Here is a 21,702-nt window from a genome sequence, read left to right on the forward strand (position 1 = left end):
GTTCAAACCCCTGCAGCAGTCGCTCCTCTCTGCCTCTTCAGTCACTACTGAGTCTTTGATAAGAACCAGAACACAAAAACAGTTTATTAGATGGGATAGGATGATTTCAGTGTTTATTTGAGGTGACAAGAAGTTACCAAAAGGTAGAGGAAGTATGGGCCTACCGAAATTAAGGAACCAAAATTAATTGTGATTTCCACAGAAGGTGGAAAAACAATTCTGTACCAACACCTCAGTCACAAAAAAAACTAAAGTTATAAAAAAAAAAAAGAACCAGATCAGAAGTTGTATTATTTACCAAAACTCGGTGCGTGTTTAATTGAGCTCTAAGAAGCGGGATGAATATGTTTCCTCCTCATCAATGGTCTTAAATTGAGCTGTACAGTAAATCGAATATTATCGAACTCTCAGTATGGCCAAGTGCAATATCCAACTTGCAGGAGCTGCTTTTTTTTGATAAAGGTTTCATGTGTCACAACACACCATTATAAATGAAGCAATTAACCAGTGTGGTGTTACAGAGATACCCGGGCTACAAATCCTATTTACAAGATGTAAGGGAACAAGTTTGTTTGGTACTGACTCAAAAATCTTCCTCATTTTAATTTTTTTCAGTGAAAATGACTCGTATCAGCCATAGCATTAAATGTTTATATTGATAAGTATCTATCAATCAATTTGAAGAAAATATAGTGGTTATATTTTTGGCTGTAGCCCTGATTTCTATAAAGTTAGAGAAATGCTGGACTGTAATTCAGCTCATTAGTATCTTTTCTTTTCTTGCCTGTTGAACATCCACATCTATCAAACTCCAGCCCCACAGTTTGTAACACAGCCTTTCTGTCTTTACTGGTGTTAGTGGGTTTATTGTTTGTTTCAAAGTGGTTTAAAAACCTTTTGGATGTGACGTTGTTAATCTAAAATCATTTTAAACCCAATACAAAAGTTCAATTAATCCAAGTATTAGTAGCTTTTATGAGTCTTTCAAGCCAGCAACATATTTATTTAATTTCTTTCAGTAAAAGTACATTTCTTTCACATACCAAACATATGCTCAGAGATATCTTCCTTTTTTTGTTTCTCCTGCTGTTTACTCTGCCCCACTATTTTGGTTCTTCAAAGGTTAACCTCACTGCTGGCCGAGGTGGAGCAACCTAATATATCTCCAAGGGTGAATGTGGTTTAAATGAATTACATTTTTTCTTCCAAAATTGAACCTACGTCAGCATAAAAACCAGCAAGTGAGCCAACCTCTAAACTGAGCTCTGGCTAACAGGTGAACGAGTCCATGTGTTGAATCGCACTGAAAGAGCAACTGACTGTGACCAGAAAGTACTTTTTAACGAGTGTGGATTTTAAATCAGTGTCTGTTTGTCATGTTGGTTGATTTTACTCTGCCTATGCTCGGAGGAGAGAATAAAGTGTCTCCTTATGCTTCTGTCTTCATGCTCCGGCTGCCAAGTGGTTTATAGGACAAGGTCAGGGGGGGTCACAGTCTTCCAAGCATGTCCTATGTGAAGATGAGACACAGGAAATGTGTGTTGGTGTCAAAGGTGAAAGGTCATCCCCTCTTTTGTCTCTTTGCTCTTCTCTTGCAGGCCCTCCAGAAGCTGGCAAACCAGTATCTAAAGAGGGAATGGCCGGACAGTCTGATGGAGGAACAAGCAGACCACAGGTAAAGTCCTGTTGTTTGAACTCTTTGTTGTCCTCTTAAATGTAATATTTTCTTGGCCATACATCTCTGTCCAGTGGAACGATTAATTGATTATCTGTTTCAATTATATTTTTAAGCTTAAATATGATGGTGTCAGGTCCTCAAATGTGAAAAGTTGCTGCCTGTCTCGTCTTTACATTGTATTCAATTCAGTATTTTTGGGTCTTGGATTGTTGGTCAGTGATGGTATTTTTCACTGTTTTCCGTTCAATCTGGAAAATAATCAGCAGATTAGTTGATAGTGAAATAATAGTTAATGATTTTCTCCCACAATTCTTAAGGACAACTTGTTTTTATCCTCATGAAAAAATATTTATTGCAATTCAAATTGTCTTCATGGAGGCAGTATGAACAGTAGAACAGTATTATTCTGCTTTGGTTCTGTGTGAACTGCAGAGATCGTCACAGTCTCTGGGCTCAGACTGTGACGAAGAATGAACAGTTCAGCTTCCTTATCATCCAAGAGCCTGAACTAGTGTTGTTGATCTTAAAAAGCTTTTTCTTTCTGCACCCTTTACTCCACAGTAGATGTTGTGGAGCTGCAACAATGAATCAATAAACTGATAAGTTAAGGGACAGAAAATTCATTGATAATTGTTTTTATAATTGCATAATCATTGTTATTTTTTAAGCATAAGTGCAGAACATTTTCTGGGTGCAGCTTCTTAAACGTGAAGATGTTTTGTTTTTCTTTGTTGTAAACATTGGTAAGCTGTATATTTTGTCTTGGTCAGACCTAAAGATGAAATCTGAAGATGTGACTTTGGGCTTTGGGAAATTAAACAGATTTTTCACTGCTTTTTGAAATGTTATACACAAAAGAATTACTCAAGAAAATGATTCCTGTGCACTGTCTATCACATGGAGTAATACACTCATGTCATTGGTTGACGCAGCTTAGGGAGAAATTAGAAGCATTTATTTTGATGCAGTGGATCTTCCTGTCAGTGTAAACACTGCAGAATCGTTATCACATATAATTAATTGTATAGAAGCCCCTGATCTTGTCGTGATTAATTGCACAGCAGTAGCTCCACTGTGTTCGTTTGGTTGCAGGGCAATATAACGTCCTTAGGCAACACACTTATATTCATGAGAGTGAGAAAATGTCTCAGTGTTAAGATTTTAAGAAACAGACCCGATGCAGATTTGTGATTCTTGGGCTTTGTGAAAAAAACCTATGTGTGTATGTGTGTGTGTGTGTCCATGTTTGGTTTAGGAACATGTATTGTGTATGGAGGGCCTATCTGGAGGGCACAGTCCAGGTCACCCAATCCAGAATCAGCACCTGTGATAACTACAAAGTCCAGGTTGCTGATCCGGCCAAGATGGCCCGACTGCAGAAGGAGCAGCAGCTGAGGAAGGTAATGCAGGTCGATCTCACTGCTCTGCTCAGGTTTCAGTCACTTGTGTCCTTTCATTCACAAAACCATGTGCACGGGCACTGATGTAATTCAGAGTGCGTGTCTTTCTTTTTTCTGACAAAATGACATTATTTTGGACTAGAGCTGCATATAACATCACATTTCAGATTAGTTCAGGTATTTTTTTTTTATTTTATGTGCATGAATTGAGCAGTTTAAAGTTTTTTCCCAGAGTCTTATAAATGTCAGGATGATTCTTTTACAGTGTTTAAAGTTTTCTGTCCTAACACCCCACGTACATTTAGCCATTTTGTGTGTCTTGGGCAGTTTGAATATTTTTTCCAATGTCATAAAAGTCAAACATCAATGCAGAAGCATTCCAGACAGATTGAAATCTGATTGTGAGACACATTCTAGCCAGATGTTACAAAGATGTGTCCACGGCTCATACGTGATCTTTGCTTCTCCCAAACATCACTAAGTCATTAAGCAGTCTGTGGAAGAAGCCTCCACAGGGTTTGTCCCCTGTGGTAACAGTAGTGGAGGTAATGAAATGAGCCGTTTTCTTTGTGTCAATTACAGAATGTTAAAACAGGAAGAGAGTAGCTTTTCACATTAAGATCATGCAGAAGGTGTGACAACATGCCGTAGCATTCATCTGATCCCCAATCAGTTCAACCATTTACTTTAGTGATCTGGGTAAAAACAAGACAAAACTCTTGCTCATATTTCATTCGTCAGAGTCATCTCTGTGTATAAATAATTGTTAACATGCTACATAAATTGTTATTGTTGTAATTAAGTTGTTAAAGTGCACCAGAGCTGCACAAGTTGTTCTTCCTCTGGCAGCTTCATGTACTTCACTAAAACCCTCTGGACTGGAGTTGCTCAGATCCTGGTTGTCATGTAGCCCTGGAGAACAAAGACCGATTGCAGATTTGATCAGATTTGTGATCTGGCCAACAGACACTCATGTGGCTAAATGTAAATGAAAGAGAATTAAATCACATCTGGATTTTATGTGTATGTGAGACACTTGAAATGAAATATGCACCACCTCTGTGACCGGAGCACAACTCCTTTCCTCTGCTGTTTTTATGTGCCGGGTCTGTGTAGCAATGCTTTATTGGTAATTGAAGATAAGCGTCTGAATGAGCAGCAAATGTGGATTTAATGCTTGTTCAGCACGAAAAATGTTGACTAAACGAAAGCAAAACTATTTATCTGTATGTAAAATGTTTCCTGTTGATGTTTGAGCTGCAACAGAGTCGTGACTAAGCTGCTGGAACATGGCCTTAAACTCTCCACTGATGCCATAACGATAATTATTATTAATATTAGTATTATTAGTAGTGCTTTCAGCAGCAGCAGACATATTCACGTTTTCTTTGTCCTCTCGTCAGTGTCCCCTTTAGAATCATTTCCAGAGGGAACTTACAGTAAACCGCCAGCGTATTACTGATAAGCTTTGTGATCAACTATCTGCCAACTGAGGGCAGAGGTCACAGCAGTAATCTCTCATCATAAATGATCAGCTGGGTATCAGTAATTGGGAGCACGGTGCGTCTGGAGGTTTAAGCCTGTTGCCACCGTGACTCAGTGCTGAAACGTAACCAGCGCTGCTCTCTGGTCTCTGCTGGCCACGTTCCACTGCCTGCAGCCTACAATGCCGCTCTTGTTCGCCCTCACCTTTCAGGAGATGCCATCGCTGCTCCTGTATAACGCACGCCAGAATGACATTACTTGTGCCACATGTTCTGTACATTTGCATAGTTGCACTGCGGGAATTGTAATTTGCATACATGTAAATGTCTCTCTTGTTTTTGTCACGGTCCTCAGTGTATTGAACAGCTGACGGTGGTCCAAGCTGAGCTGCAGGAGTCTGTGAAGGAGCTGACGAAGAGCAGGAAGAAATACCAGGAGGCTGAGACGATGGCCCAGGCCGTCAGAGAGAAGGCAGAGCTGGATGCCAAGTACGGTCCAAATTACTCCCCTATCTTTGTTTCATTATGGGATGTTATTTCAAAGTGTGCAAGCAAATGTTTTTAATGTGAAATAATTTTGGGGGAAAAAAAATCACGTGTCTGCTGCTGCCTGTAAAATGTCACATTTTGATTAAAAGTCTTTATAGAAATATACTGTATTTAGACATAAAACCAATTCGGGCTGGATTTAACAATTATTTTCACTATCAGTTAATCTAGAACATTAGAAAACATTAGCAAACATTAGAAAATAGTGAAACATAAACACATGTAATGTATAGTAAAAGCAGCAAATCTTCACATCAAAGAAGCCAAAATGTATTTTTACTTGAATGTTCACTTAAATAATTAGTCAATTATCAATAGGGTTGCTAATGAATTTTCAGTTGTCAAATCAGTTAATCAATTGATGAATCGGTTGATGTTGAATGTTGTTTAATTAGTTAAATATTGATCTGTAAAACTGTCTTTGAAAGTGCCTAAGAGCAAATACATTATGCAAACAACTGAAGCTGAAACAATGAGTCGATTTGTTGATTGACAGAAAATTAACCAGCAACTATTTTCATGATCAAACCATTTTTCAAGTTAAAAGTCCAAACATTCGATGCTTGAAGCTCCTCATATGTGAGGATTTGTGCTTTTTTTGTCAGTAATGATTGTAAACAGAATATCTTTGAGTTTTGGACTGCAAGTCCGTCAAAAGTTGACACAATTTTTCACAATTTTTTGACGTTTCACACTCCAAACAATTGATCCTTTCTGAGTGTTTGTTTTCTGGAGGCTTCTTCATGTTTCCACATCACATTTGTGGAAGTTGCATACCGGTTTCCAAATTAGCTGTAATGTCACAAACCATCCTTGTACATCCACACTGAGAAACTTTCTCTCCTCAGCACATGAAGGTGAAAACGGTGTTGTAGTTTAAATCTCTGCAGAAACATCATTCTGCAGTAAAGTTCAAACACACAAGTGAAGGAACAATAATCAAAACTTATTCTTGAGCTAACGGAGCTAATTGACAGTAAAAAATAGTCGTTACTTACAGCCCAACAAACAACTAACGATCAGACTGTTGTTGCTGGTTGGAGGGAGTTTTCTCCTCGCCCCCCTCATTCTCAACACTTTGTCCTGGCACAACATGAACAGCTGGCACCTTGACTCACCACATTGCAGACATTTTTCTGCCCGTCAGGAAAGTTTATTACAGAGACCAGACACCGCTCGCTGAAGGGTTGCTGTTGGAAAGGATTAGTCGCTGGACTGGCACTTATTCTAATACTACAAATACTACCCTCTTGTACACAGACACACACACACACACAGGTAAATATGTTAACTTCCAGATGTGTTAGTCTCAACCCTTGAAATGTCTGCAGAGTCAAACCTCCAGTGACTGGAGGTCATGATGGTGCGAGGCAGTAAAGTTGGATGATTTAATCTTTGTGTTTTTACACAAAATGATGACACTATATTCTTTGTTGCGACACTTCCTACATCTGTGTTGCAAGCTGTAAATGTTCTGATTTTGGTAAAGCAACAACATGCACTTAAGTAACCAGGTCACTCAGAGAAACCAGGTTATTCAGGTGATCAGTGCACGTTTACATGCACTGAATCTGTGTTTGCACGTATCCGGTCAGTGGTCAGACCTTGTGGAAGCATGACTTTAATATTTTAACTGGAGTAGAGATAGAAGATACTGTTTTTTGATTTTTGTTTTCAGCTTTTTTTGTCTGTCTGTGAAATGAAGACAGAGCAGCATTTTCCTCGCATTGAGAAAAAGTGTGAATTTAACAAATAGATCTATGTAGATTTGCAGAGACTATTTTCTATTTGTGTCAGTTTGACTGGGACTTGTTTTAGAAGAGAGAACGTAGTGATCTCCCCTTTCATCCAGCCGCTCTGATACTTTCCCCGTTAGAAGTCTTTGTGCTGCACATGTGTACCTGTAACAGTAACCTGAATACCTGTGTACATGACCAAGAGATCATCTTTCCCCAGGAGAACTCAGACAGAGACAATGATTTACTCCAAATCTACTCACCATACTGTTCATACTTTTTAAAAACAGTTTTATTCAGCAGAAACATGTGATTTTCAGTTCATTTTTCTCCCTGTTGTCCCTACATTAAACGTAAAATAATTAATGGGGTTAAAAAAAAAAACTGAAAACTGACCCTGTCTAATGTTTTTAAGTCTTCTGTGAACACTGAGCCTTCTTGCTTTTCTCCCCTCACTTTCGAGAATTTGTCAATAAAGCAAACCTTCGATTAAAAGAAATATTACAAATTAACACTTTGAAAATATATATAAAGTTGAACAATATCAGTCATTATCTTCTGTCTTTTCTTCTGTCCAGGTCCAAGCTAAGTCTCTTCCAGTCCAGATCCAGTCTGCAGAGGGCAAGTGTGAAGGTAATAAGATCTTTACATGTAAAAACCTGCTCCACATTTTGCTGCTGCAGTCAGTCAGTCAGCAGTGTGAACCTCTGTGTTTCAGCTGAAAGCCAAGAGGAGCGAGTGTAACTCCAAAGCCACCCATGCCAGAAACGACTACCTTCTCACTCTCACAGCTGCTAATGCTCACCAGCAGCGCTACTACGACACAGACCTCATGGACTGCATCAAGGTGAGGACATAGTCTCAGAGTGGGTGGGGTGGGCGGTGGGACATGAACTGTAAACCTAAAAACATGTTTCTGTTGTGGGCCGCAGGTCTTAGATGGCAGAATCTATGAGCAGGTAAAAGATTACCTGGTGTCGCTTTGTCAGACTGAGCTGGAAACCTACCAGGCTGTCCACAACACCTTCAGCCAGCTGTTGAACAGCTCGAATGGGGTAAGTCCTCAAACACACTGGTCTGACAGTACTTCATCTCAAGGGCTGGAAAAAAAGATTTTCAGATGAATCATTATTTTAATTGGACTGATCCAGTATCGATTCTTCAGATCCCAAGATCAGTCTTTGCATTTCCACCTTTTCTCAATAAACATGTGCATCTGTGTTACTTGAACCAGACAACAGAGAAGTTTAATTTAGGCCTGTCATCGAGTTATTCTTGGAATTAACTAGAGCTGCAACATTTAGTTGATTTATTGATCATTCATTTGGGGAAATTAATTAACTATTTTGATATTTGATCAGCATTGAAGCTATTTTTAAGCAAAAATGCTAAAAATTCACTGGTTGCAGTATTTGCTGGTTGTCTGTGTTGTTTTGTAACTGTAAAATGTGACAGGCATTTAATAGATCAAACTATGAACTGATTAATCAAGAGACTCTGCAGATTAATTGACATTGAAAGTAATAGTTAGTTACAGGCCTAGAATTGATATTAATTAGCATGAAGCTGATATTATCTGCTGCAGGCGACCTTTCTCATTTAATTTTAGTGAATGTGGCGACAGATATTGAGAATATTATACCTGAATTTACATCTCTTTGTTAATAAGCAAATTTATAAAGTACTTTGTCTATTTATCTCTCTAAAAAGAAATACAGACATGTTAGCATCAGAGCTAATCCATGTATTTTATCCATCTGGTTGTCAAAACTCAGAGTCACTCGTACTTGTGCACCCATTTTACTCTCTACTACTGTAGAGACCAGCTGTCACAGAGCAGAGCAGCTTTGCAGCTCTAGCAGGCTGAGGAGGACAAAACACAGTAAGACGCATTAAAGAAAGGATCAGCACCTGATCAGGTTTATTTCAGCTGATACTGATCCATTATAATGTGCCCAGATCAGTCCAGATCCTGCAGTGGGTTCAGGAGGTCTCTAATCCATTAGTATCACTCAGAGTCTTTGTGCATGTTGGAGGAGCTGAACTCTGCTGCCTTGCCGACTGCTAATTAATTGAAATGGTTTGAGTTACTTGGGCGCTCCTCGGTTACATGCTCTGGAGCCGCTGGCCTCTTGGAGTCTGTTTTGTTCGGGTCATCCTGCCTCTCTCTGGAGCTGGAGGGGCATTTTGTTTCTGCACAGGCAGGAATATGAACAAATCATCAGAGAGGGAAGCAGTGGGCGCAGGGGTTTTCAGCAGAGGTTTTCAGCAGAAATCACATTTCAGCCCATGTACTTCCTGTGTCAACACAATTCTCTGAAACAGATCTTAAGTGAGCTCTGTGTAATGTGACAGTCTGATCTGCAGCCATGAATATGTTCAGCTCTTTAATAGTTTGTGTTTTGTGGTTTAAATAGTTTTAAAATCATTTCACCCCAGAGCATAAAAGAATCTGAATACTTTCTCCTCTTCTGGTTCCACTGGTCTAATGGGAACAAGATGAGTGATACTGATAATGTTTTGCTTTAATTAGATCAGTGTCATCGTGCACTTAATCACCTCCAGAGCACTTTTATTTTGTAAAATGCTTTGTGTTATTTTTTTCTGTCACTCTTTAACCCTGTAGCCTCTTTTAATGTCCAGTAACGTTACAGTGGTTTGTGTTTTCTCATTTTTACTGGTCCATACTGTGAGGCTGAGTGTGTTTATAGATATTTCAGTTCTGACTGAAACATTTTTTAAATTATATTTGAGAAGATTCTGGACAGAACACAAAGAACTGACAGTCCCAATAATATTATAGTGATATAATCTGAGAAAAACATAATACACTCGCTGAGTTTCTCACTGAGTAACAGAATGTATGTTACTACATGATATGATAAATTTAAGCAAAGATAAATGTGGACAAAGACACTAAATAAACAGCTGATAACAGAAGTGATGAAGATGTTTTTCCAGGATTGTTTATTATGAATATTACACCTACTTTCCAGCTTTATCTGGAGAACCTTTGGACAGACAGTCACTGCAATATTTAGATGAGACTCTGTTTGATATAACTGAAAAAATAATAAACTCATAGCTGAAGAGTTAGAGCAGAAACTTTGTTACTTTATGATAGTAAAAAGACAAATGTGGATAAAATCAAGGCATAAATACAATACTGATGACAGGAATATTATAGGAAGAATTACAAATAATGTAGTTATTTATACAGTATAAAATAATATAGAGTACATAGATTCTTGCATGTGATTTGTGACATAATCAGTATAATATTTTCCATACTCTAAGTATGTTATGCTAACTGTAAAGTAAACCCCATCAGATATGTTCTATGTTAATGTAGGGATATTATGGGATATTATGTAGAGAGCTGGGTTTAATGCAAAGCTTTAGGGTTTGTTGTTTCTTTTTTCTTTTCAGTATTTGCTCATAGTGTTTTAGTGCATACTGCCTTCATTTTACACGCAGTCCTGCAGAATAATGTAACACATCTGCTGCCTTCATGAAATATATTGGGCACAATCAATAACAAATTTCAAGTTTAGGCATGTTGTCTGTATACAGATTGAAATGGATTTGGTTATATGAGCTGCTTGAGGCAGCAGTCGACACATTTTCTTTAATGTAACAAGATAAGTTTCTCTTCAGATTTCTGTCAGCAACTGAAGGTAAATATTTGGATGCTGATGGCTGCAAGTGATGAACTGAAGTTCTATAAATAAAGTTAAACTGTGGAACATCCCATACGGATATTTAGTATGTTTAGTTAGCCTCAACTTTCCAGTTTACCTTGAAACTGGAAACACTGAGCAACATTTCAAAATAAAGGCAAAAAAGTTGCATGGGGAAAAAAAGCTTTTTTTATTTTGAATTATGTTTGCAAATGTATGTATTTAAATATGTACTTTGTCTTTTTCCTTAAAACACACACATGTAGGTACTGCAGGAGTTTCACCAGCAGCTGTTTGCACAGAAGAACCCCATGTTTCAGAAAGCCCCGGACTTCTTGTACCAGCCCATTGACTCAGATACGGTAAATCCTAATGTTTTATTCTTCAGTTAATTTATTGCTGAATGCATAAAATGTCAAATGTGAACAGTATAAGAGGATTTCAATTTTTTTCCTCCCTTGCCCATTGACTTCATTTTGACCTGGATGCAGATTCATTAAAGTCGATACCTTCGGTGTTTATCACAGCTTCTCTGCTCAAAGTTGCTAATGCAGCAGACAGCGTTTTACAAACATCGTGTATACTGTCTGTGTTTTCTATGAGACACTAATGGCAACAAAGGAAATGCACTATACACGTCTGCATACACAGAAATCAAACATCTGCCACTTCTGACCACACAAATTCACATCTGGACCAGCATTTCCTCTAAAATGTGAAGCACTTCATATTGTTGCTTAATCTGCCATGGAGGACAGCAGCTGTTTTCCACTGTGACAGAGTATCAAAACATCCATAGAAACCTTTTTCATACCATTCCTGCAGTATGATCCACTTGATCAGTCCCTGTGCTCAGCTTTACATGTTACAAGCTGTTAGTAGCTACTATAGTTATCTAACACTCAGTTATTCTTTTGACAGTCTTGCTTTGAGGTTGCTAAAAAAAAAAATAGGCCTCTGATATCACACTTCTGTAAACAATGATGTGGGAAAGACGTGGCTGAGAAGATAATCAATACAATGGTCTTATCTATTGCTGGGGCTTTCTTTGGTTTTGATGTAACACCAGTTTGAGATAAGCGCTTGTTGTAAGACCAGGAAATAAGTTGGATATAAGCAAACACAGTGAGGAAACTGATGAATATAAAATTGTATCATCTGCATAAATATGATATTTGGGTATTGTAGTGGTCCTATAACAGATCCCTGTGGTGCTCCTGTACGGATCCTTAAGATGCTGAAATTTACACCATCATCAAATACAGTGAGGTAGTTCCTCAACCAAGAAACAGCAGCATCATCAAGACCAACTATGTGTTTGGCTTGTGTTTCCCTTAAATGAAGCGCTGTCTATGTTTCAAACCCCTGTCAGCAGTCAAATATTTCTATAAGTCACGAGCAGGTAAACAATGAGTGATTTTTCCCTTTAATATGTTGAGTTTATAAAGTTTAAAACTACCCAGTGTCACCCATGAAAATATGAATTGTTAAAGAAAAGTGAGACAAAATGTCTTTTATGACATTTATCATCTTATGACTGCTCAAGTTTATCTTGCAACCTCTTTAAAGGGCCCTGACCCTCAGTTTGGGAACCACTGATGTAAAACATTTCAGTTAAAACAAACTGGTGGAGCTGGGTCAGTGACGCAATCTGTCAGACGTGTAACAAAGCTCAACAGTTGACAGTTTAATTTGTTTAGACTAAATTCCAAAATCACTTCAAGTGGAACAAATAGTTCACGGGCATCGTGATGACTGAGCAGAATGTGGACACAGTGGACGCAGTGACCTGCTGTGGATTCACTGGCAGCATGGCCATGAAATCGGATTCAGACATTCATGTTCCCCTCAAGATGAACTGCAATAATTTATGTCAAAATTTTAATTTGTTAACTTGATTAAATTTGTTTCAGGACCAAAAACAAAACTAATGATATTCCCATCTGTGTTTATTTATCTGTATTTAACACAAAAAATTCAGAGGGCTGTCATAAATAGATATTTAGCCAGAAACTCCACTTAGAATAATGTTTATAAACCATGTATTGTTACTGAAATACATTTGGAAAACTTATATAACACTGGCCCTCAACTTGAAATGAACCTGCGATGGTGACATTATACCTGCTTAACATCAGCTTGTTAGTGTTGTACAGCCTCACAGAGCGGCAAGCACAGCTGTCTTGTTCATTGTTGCACATCTCCTCCGTGCCGGACTATTTCGGGATTTTGTTTATAGTTTGTTCTGATTGCAAAAGACTGAAGAATGTGACAAATTACATAAACCTGTCCAACAGATAATCCCTGCTTTTAATTTGTAGTGGAGTCTTTTACTTTCATGTAGTACTCACATAGGTTTTTGAACGACTTTATTTAATGTTAAATAATGATGAATATATGAGGTTTTCCATTTAAATTGTTCTGGGCAAGTGACCACCTGTCTCATCTCTTGTCTGAGTCATCTGGTTCATATGTGTCTGTCCACACGCGTTATAAAATCTGACCAGTAACTTCTACTATCTACACAGAGAATAATAATTAATAATAATTAATAAAACACTGTATGAAGAGAGGAATATACATGGAGTTTTTAGGTAGATAATCATTTCCTTTGTGTCAGCTTTCAGCCTCTTTAGTGTTCGAATATCAGCACCCATCAGTCTCAGAGCCCATTTAAAAGGCAGCATCAGAGGAATATAAGTAGTGACCTCATGCACAACAGGACATGAACTTTGACCGGTTTGCAAACATACAGTAATGGCTCTTATTTGAATTGTTATCTGGAGGAGCTTTACAGTCCCATTAAGTTATTGTGAGCAGCTCGTGTACAGTCAAACCATATTCAGACTGACATAAGCACTGCATGAAAAAGTGCAGCCCCCTTCATTTCCGTCAGACCAGTCGATGCAAAAAAAAAAAAAAAAAAAAAATCAGTGCAACGTCATCCAGCGAGGTGCTACAATGGCCGATTCACACGCAGGTTCATATGAACATGAGTGACACAACTCCACTGTTCACCTTGTGATTGTTGCGACACAGCTGATGAAATAATGCCACTGCAACAACTTTCCAGAGTTGTAAAATCTTTCCATATAGTACTATAAACTGCTGCGGAGTGTTCTGGCATCTGATAAGTTTAATGGAAATTCATGGATCGGTTACTTCAACTGGATTTAGTGGATTGGATTTCATCATTTTTCACCTGAAGCAACAGACACTCCTAAAATAACCCCTGTGTGTGTTTTTTTTTTTGTTTTTTTTTTTAATACAGTGTTGTTTTCAGCCTGAATTGCCTGCTCTCCCTGCTGCCCTGTTTTAATACTTGTGGCTATAAAAGTTGGGTTTTATGTGTGAAATTTGTGTCTACAACAGCCTGTGCACCTTATCAAATCCCTCCTGAGTCACAGGCACTAATTCAAGTGCATCTGTTCTGCTCTGCACTTTTTTGCACACCTGTCCGTGAAGTCTTTATTGTCTCCTCATGGACTGAAATCTATTTCTGACAGTTTTCCACCCATTCTGGTCATTTACTGCATATTTTGCCATCTATAAAACAAACATTAAATATCAGCATAAATGTCAACTTCAGTCCAGAAATATTTTATTATCGCCCTTTAAGATGCCCCCGGTGTGCATATCTGCCAGTGATTTATTGATGGCTGCTGCACATGGATGTAATGTAATGTAATGGAGTCTATGTCACACATACGTCTTTCCGAGCCGCAGGTCCTTTTCTCCTCTGCGCTGGCCCTCCGCTCCCCCGGACAACACTGGACAATTTGTTCAAACTGCAAACGCCGGTGTTGTTTTCATTGGAAGTCAAACAAGCAGCAGCCTGTTCCTAAAGAAAACATTAGTGGTGGAGAGCCCCCCCCCCCCCCCCCACCCCCCCCACCCCCCCCCCACCCCCTCCCCTCCCCGCCCCGCCCCACTCCCTCCCCATACCACTTGCCCCAGACAGAGGGATCCGGTAAGGAATAGAGCTGAACTGGGAGGGAGGGGCAGGAGGTAGGCCGGGCCCTGTGAACGGCCCATCTGTGAAAAGGAGGCATTGTGAGTGGGCCTCATCAGAGTGCGCTGACCCTCCCCACCCCAGCCCTTTTCCCTCCATACACACACACACAAATGCACACACACACTACTGTTGTCATGTGGAAAGCTCTTAACTCAAATTTTAAGGATGTTTTAATCTTAAAGCAGCTATAGTCCATATTTTTATAATCATGATTAGATGTGAAAGTCGTCATGATGAGCCTGAATCTGCAACTGTGCTTGTTCTTTTTTTTTTTTTTTTTTTTTTTTTTTTTTTTGCTGTCAGGTTTGTAAATTCACTGTTTGGATTCACTCACACACTTGTTTTCAGCTGTTTTTAGTGTAAAAGCTCTAAAAACCCACTGTACACTACCTGCTCAGCACCAAACAGCGGACAGACACAGCTAGAAAAGAAGCATTTAGCAGCTGAGGAGACAAATGTTTCCCTCAGGAGGTGATAGAGACCAAAAACTGAGCTAAAAGAGAATGAATATTGGACTTATGTTTGCATGGTGCACAGAAACCTGACTCTAAACCTGAGCATGTTCCCAAAGTGACCAAATAAATCAGTTACTGCAGGTTTAGTTATGAAGAAAACCTGATCTGTCCACCTTGGGTAATAGACAACTTTCCCACCTTAAAATCACCAGAAATACAAGGAACGAGCTTCTCATAAGAAATGTTCACATTTCAAACGGCTGTTCAGGATGTGCCTTGCATGCTTTGTTTTGCCGCTCCTGTTCTTGTTCTTGTTTTGATTCTCATGTTGTTATTTTTTCCTACAAAGCTTTAATTGGCTCTTAGAAAAAAAGCTGTCAGTAAAATCAACACTAGGCTCAGGCTTGAGGTTCAGGCTAAACTTTTAAGGAAATGAAACTAACTCCTTCAAGACTTTGGGTATTGCAGTTAATAGAAACAAGAAATACAACTCTACTATGTAAAGGTGTTTTCCTCAGTTCTGCAAAACTTAACTCTGTGGTGTGGAGGTTTTTATTTGACCCACCAACATACCTTCATGGACAGAGTGAAGCTGTTCGCTCTTCAGTGTTTCTCAGTGCAAATGTGTCTTTATGTTATGGTTCTTCAGGCTTCATAAATGTAAAAGATGTGGTGCTGATGCTGAGACAAATGCTCTATTCAAGCTCCGGTCCTGTGAATATCTGTCTTAGAGTACACTTTTTAAACTCGGCCTATGTAATATGTAAAGAGGAAGTTGCCACATCGACTTAACAGAAATGGTAAATATAACTTACACTGGTGGCATTTAGGAAGCCACATGGGCCTCCTAAAGGTGTTCATGTGTGTCATGACAATGATTAAAAGTGCATTAAGCAATATTTCATTTTAAATCCAATCTCCTCAGAGAGGATTAGTTCACAACGTGGTGTATTTTATCGTGAAAAACTATTTTTTTCAGAGGGAGTTCTTCTCTTTTTCGTAGGATTTTAATTCCTCTGAAATGGAGGAAGTATTGCCCTCGAACACAAATAATATGAAACCTCTTCCATGAAATATATTGAAGTTGTTGGAACGGTTTGTTCACTGCAACATAAACAGCTGACTGGAACAAATCTGTCATTATCAACCCCCTTATGTCAGCAGCTTGATAAACAGTATCTCTGTCATCTCAGTTAAGTTTTGTTAGGGTCTTGTTCTGTTCATCTCCTTCATCTGCTCGTCTCTCTCTCTCTCTCTCTCTCTCTCTCTCTCTCTCTCTCTCTCTCTCTCTCTCTCTCTCTCTCTCTCTCTCTCTCTCTCTCTCTCTCTCTCTCTCTCTCTCTCTCTCTCTCTCTCTCTCTCTCTCTCTCTCTCTCTCTCTCTCTCTCTCTCTCTCTCTCTCTCTCTCTCTCTCTCTCTCTCTGTTTGTAGGTGATGCAGCTACAGAAAGAGAGCGGGACAGCGGAGGAACACAGCCTGGACAAGGAAGCGAGGAAATGGGCTAGCCGCGTGGCCCGAGAGTACAAGAGCATCATCCACACACAGAGGGTGAGAATCAGATCGAACTGATAGATAATGTCACCACATCCTGTTCATATGATAGTCAGTCACTGAAACCAGCCACATCTGTCTATTTACTTTTGGAAGTTTGTTTACCAGTGCACATAAATACACACGGCTGTACGTTTATATGCTGTTTGAACATACAGCATATAAAATGTTTATAAGCATACAGAGCAATAATTCAAAGAGAATATTACTATTATTATCAAACATTGTCTATGTCCACCTCAGCTGTCAGATTATAATTAAAACATGGAACAAAGAAACACAACAATCAAGAAATCCAAAGCAATAAAACGGGACAACATTGTGCTGCATCGTTAGACACTAACACAGTGCACGGACATAAAAGTATATATGAAATGTTTGGTCATTCCCTCGTTAATTACATATTTAGTTGATTTTTGAAGTGACGAGGATACAAACCCTGCAAATAAACAGTAATTGCATGAAAAGGTTTGTCATTACTTAGTGACCCCCCCCCAGTCGTTAAACAGTGGGATGGAAATATTTTTCTTTGGTTGGTTGTGTGGCAGCCAGTGGCCCAGGAAACACTGCAGGGATAAACGGAAGAATAGATTCAACTAAATATCCACAAATTCACCAAGAAAATAACGAACAATGAACAACTTCAAGAAACACAAGCTGACAGTCCTCTGACCTGAGCATCACTGAAGATCTGTGGGTAGATCTAAAACTTTCTGTGTGTGCATAAACAGAAACATGATATCTGCAAAGAGGGGTATTAAGTATTGACGTAGTGGGACCCGAACCTTTGTACATGCAGCATTTACGTGTCATCATAGGACATAAGGCAATCCAGGTGCCTCTTGTTTTAAGTTTCAAGTCTTCATCACAAGCTTTTTGTTTGTTTCTGAGCTGCTCGTCCCAAAATTAAACCCTGTTGGTTCTCCTCAGTTTCTCCCCTCGAGGCAACACCACTGAAATCGTTTGGCTGTCGTGACTTTTCAAACAATAAAATGTTTACGAATCAGTCAGAACAATCAGCACAAGTTTTCCTACAAGGATGTCGTCGAGCAAAAAATCAGTTCATCATTCATTAAACATCATCATCATTTCCGTGAAACAACACACTAGGAACAAAGTAAAGGGAACCTGGGGTAACATGATCTCTGATAGTGGGAACAATTAGGTTTTTTATTGTGTTTCATCAGTTGTTATTGGTCTGTATATGTAGTGACCAAAAAATAACATTTACTCTTTTCTTAATATGTGTTTAACCAGGAAGCCTGATAAAGATTAGAAATCTCTGTCCTGGCCAAGATAGGCAGCAATAACAAAAAGCTACAGAGAAACATCATAAGACAGATGACACAAAATCAAAATTGAAAAGAAATGCAATTAAAAATAACATTTTTAATAAAGACGTGTAAAAATTTTTAATCCTTCCTGCCTCGTGTCTCTCATCTGAAAACCTCGGCCTCAGTCTGTGTGAGGTTGGAGAGGACCCGTCGAGCTGAGTGTATAAACTGCAGCGACGTGTTAGAGCCTTACTGTTAACGAGAGGTGTTGTAATATTACCATAAAGTTGTCGTAGAGTTAAACTAACTGTTAATGACCAACAGGAAGCTTCTGTCACTGAACTGGAATTTGGCCTTTACGGGGAAATAACACGGAAGGGCAGTTTGATAATAATAAATATGAGGATCATAAAATCATCCACCATGTGGGAAGCAAAGGACAATGAAGCAATACCTCAAGAGTTCAACATCATCACCACATCATATTAAGTACATGTTTCCAGTAACGCCAGGATCAAAAGTTTGTTTCCAGAAATGAGTCACTCTCAGTGAAACGTCTTCAGTTGTTTTGTTGTTGCACAGTTTCCATCCTACGCTCTTCTTATGAACTATAAAATATGGTTGTAATTGTTAGTCAATGTGAGGTTGTGTTTTTTTTTTTTCACTCTTGTGATTTGTTTTTAGGCCCTGGAGGAATATGGGACACAGGAGTCGGAGCAAAACAACAGTGAGCTGGAGACAAAGATGGAAGTGGCCAGGCAGAGTCTTCGGAGGGCAGAGGTAACGTGTGTGTGTGTGTGTGTGTGTGTTATGGAGTAAGAAGTGGGTTTCTCTGTTTTCTCAATCACTGTATTATAACTTAAAGTGGCCCTGGTGCTCCACCTGCTGGTTAAAAACTGAAATGACACATTAGGGTCTAATAAGTATTAATACAGTGCAGAGCTGCAAGGGTTAGTTGATTAATTGATTAGTCAGTCAACAGAAGATTAATCTGCTTAATCATTTGAGTAATTTTTTTAAGCAAAAAAGCCAAACATTTCATGGTTTCTGGCACTGAAATAAGAGAATTTTTCACTGTTGGTCACACAGATGATCATTATTCTTTAGGCTCTGGTGTTTTCTAGATTAAAGGATCAGTCATTTAATTAAGAAAATTGTCTTCAGATGAATCAATAATGAAGATAATCGTGAGTTAAAACTGTAACTCAGAGTATGAGCAGTAGGGTTTTTATCCTCCTGGCTTTCAGCGGAGAGTTTTAGCACCTCTCTGTGGGCTAAACAACCTCTATAAAAGTAAATTACACCTGTGATTTTCATTTAAGGTGATAAAATATCCTGTGAGCACCGCAGCTTTCTCACTGTGAGCCGGGGTCATGTCTAATGCAACATGGCTCCACATGGTGAGGAAATGCCTGAACAATCAGCCACTGAACATAAGCTGAAAGACAGTTGAGCAGTGGTTAGGAGGTGGAGGAGGAGTGAGTCATACCAATAATAACAGAAGGTGCAGTGGTTGTCCTCGAAACAAAGCCGCAGATAATTTGCTATTTACACAACCTTGCATTGAAAAACAGATAGGTTAGTGTTTTGTAACTTGGCACAAGGATTATCTGTGGAAATTGGTGTTTCAGTGACTGATCAGCGTGACGGACATTGCATGGAGTTGACCTCTGCAGACGGCGTCCAAGAAGAAAACCATTGTTCACAAAACTGTGAGATAAAATTTTTTGGCAGCACATCCTTTGGTCAGATGAAACCAAAATAAACTTGTTTGGATCAGATGGGATCCAGCATGTTTGGTGTGGACCTGGCCGGGACTAGCACAGGGACTGAACAGTGAGGATGCAAAAGAGAAAATATCTATAGACGGAACTATGAATGCACGTTTGCATAACCAAAATATTAAATGAAAAGATGACTCTCAGTCTCAGGCGGCTTGGCAGGAGAGGAATTTTCCAACATAACAATGATCCCAAACACACTGTAAAAATCACACAAGGGTTTGTAAAGAGGAAAAAACTGAAACTTGAATCCAATAGACCACTGGAGTATTATAAAGCAGAAGGTCGAGCAACAAACCCGTCCAGAGAAGAGCAGCTGAAAACAATCATCTGTGAAGAAGAGCAGAACAACGCTCCACACGTTTATTTAAGACTGGATTCATCCATGTCCAGGAGGATTAAATCTGTCGAATCAAAACAAAGCCCAACATAGAAAATATTTTAAAAAATAAAACAAGTCAAATCTCACAAGTTTCAGTTTGCAGTTGTTTTTTTTCATTATAGTTGTATTAGTCAAATGTGTCTGTTTTTCCAATCATACAAAATATTTATACATCACTCATCTTCATCGCTTATAAAATTTATTTGCTGACAGTTCACAACCAGAAGATGAATTTAACACCACAGTCTTTGCTCAAATGAAACCAAATAAAGTAGTTTGGATCAGATGGGCCTTGAAAGTGATGCTAAAATCACATATCTGCTATCAGAATCTGCTGCTGTTGGTCCACTTTCAGACCACAAACGAACCCACCAGTGTCCGGTTGGAGGCGAACCAGTGCCCTCCGGTTGTGAAGATCTCGTTTCGCTTGTTTAGTTTGTCAGTTTTCACGCCAGCCGAAACAAACCAAAGCAAAAGAGCAAACATCCCCGAGTGTGACTGAGTCAAACCAAACAGATGATGTGTGAACTCTTAGTTTGTTGGTAAAAAGCCACCGTGAATGAAACTGATTAGTCACCCATATCTTCTGCGTTTGTCATAACATTGAATGTGTCGTGTGTCTGTTTGTTGTTTATTTTGTGATGGCAGACGGTGAAGGTGAAAGCAGAGGCCCGTCTGGACCTGCTGAGGCAGGCGGGAGTTGCTGTAGAGACGTGGCTGAAGAGCGCCATGAACCAGGTGATGGAGGAGCTGGAGAACGAACGCTGGAACAACCTCAGCACCAACGACCCTTCACTCTCCGTAAGACCCACAATGCACCAATGTGTAATAACTTATCTACATGTGAGGAAGTAGCAGTTCACTTACATTTGTTGAGGCCATAGCAGAGGACAGTTTATCTATTGTCTCCAATATCAATAATCAATATAGGTCTATTTTTTGTTGCTGTGTCAGACAAAGTAATGGCTGGTTTCTTTCTGCAGGGGACAGCAGATCTGGAGCGAGAGGATGAGGAGGAGATGGAGGACAGTGGTGAAGTGTTGGACGACAGCAGCTCCAGCCCCTCCAGCACCTTGAAGAACTATCCCCTCACCTGCAAAGTGCTCTACTCCTACAAGGTGCCGGCAGAGTACAAACTGTGGCTTTCTGTGCACGTCTTCTGACCCACTGTTGTTATTACAGCACATAACTTGTAAATAATGTGTAGAAACTGGAGCTGCAACAGTTAGTTAATCAAATTTGCTGCTTTTCTTGGTCTTTAATCACAGAAAATTGAGTATTTTGTTTTGTTTTCTTACGTTTATGTGTATTTAATGACATCTCATGCACTCAAATGATTAATTGATTAATCGAGAAATGTTCAGCAGATTTTAGCAGATTAATAATGAAAATGATCAGCAGATTGCAGCCCCAATAAACTATCGATGTTGCAACCCCTGCAAACTTTTCTAAGCAGCTAGAATCGATGGTTTCTCTCGACTTTTCAGGGCTCATAATTTATTTCTGTCGCCCCCAGGTGGTCAAAAAAAAAAAAAAATCTGATGCTGCAGGTTTAAACTTGACACCACTGACAAATGAATGCATCGATTTCTATAGACACTGATAATCAGATGTCTCTGTTGTGTGACTGTAATGTAAGTGATGAAACATGTGAGAGTGCGGCATTCACTTAGTTAATATTGCAGAGAGTGTTTAACAGAGCACTGATCTATAGGAG

General features: G+C 39.2%; 1 protein-coding gene across 1 annotated transcript in view; it reads left to right on the forward strand.

Annotated features, from left to right (window-relative positions):
- The window catches only part of LOC139637611 (F-BAR and double SH3 domains protein 2-like), a 39,587-nt gene that overhangs the window by 12,232 nt on the left and 5,653 nt on the right, over nt 1–21,702 (forward strand). Inside the window, exons 4-14 of the mRNA XM_071506451.1 lie at nt 1,599–1,675; nt 2,934–3,078; nt 4,918–5,051; nt 7,426–7,480; nt 7,566–7,694; nt 7,780–7,902; nt 10,794–10,889; nt 16,429–16,545; nt 18,507–18,602; nt 20,634–20,786; nt 20,969–21,103. Coding sequence (XP_071362552.1) covers nt 1,599–1,675; nt 2,934–3,078; nt 4,918–5,051; nt 7,426–7,480; nt 7,566–7,694; nt 7,780–7,902; nt 10,794–10,889; nt 16,429–16,545; nt 18,507–18,602; nt 20,634–20,786; nt 20,969–21,103 — 1,260 coding nt within the window. The remainder of the gene's footprint in view (nt 1–1,598; nt 1,676–2,933; nt 3,079–4,917; nt 5,052–7,425; nt 7,481–7,565; nt 7,695–7,779; nt 7,903–10,793; nt 10,890–16,428; nt 16,546–18,506; nt 18,603–20,633; nt 20,787–20,968; nt 21,104–21,702) is intronic.

This window comes from Trachinotus anak, unplaced genomic scaffold (assembly GCF_046630095.1).
Source record: "Trachinotus anak isolate AG129_WGS33_773 ecotype Australia unplaced genomic scaffold, CSIRO_AGI_Tana_v1 ptg000020l, whole genome shotgun sequence".
Taxonomy (NCBI): Eukaryota; Metazoa; Chordata; class Actinopteri; order Carangiformes; family Carangidae; genus Trachinotus; species Trachinotus anak.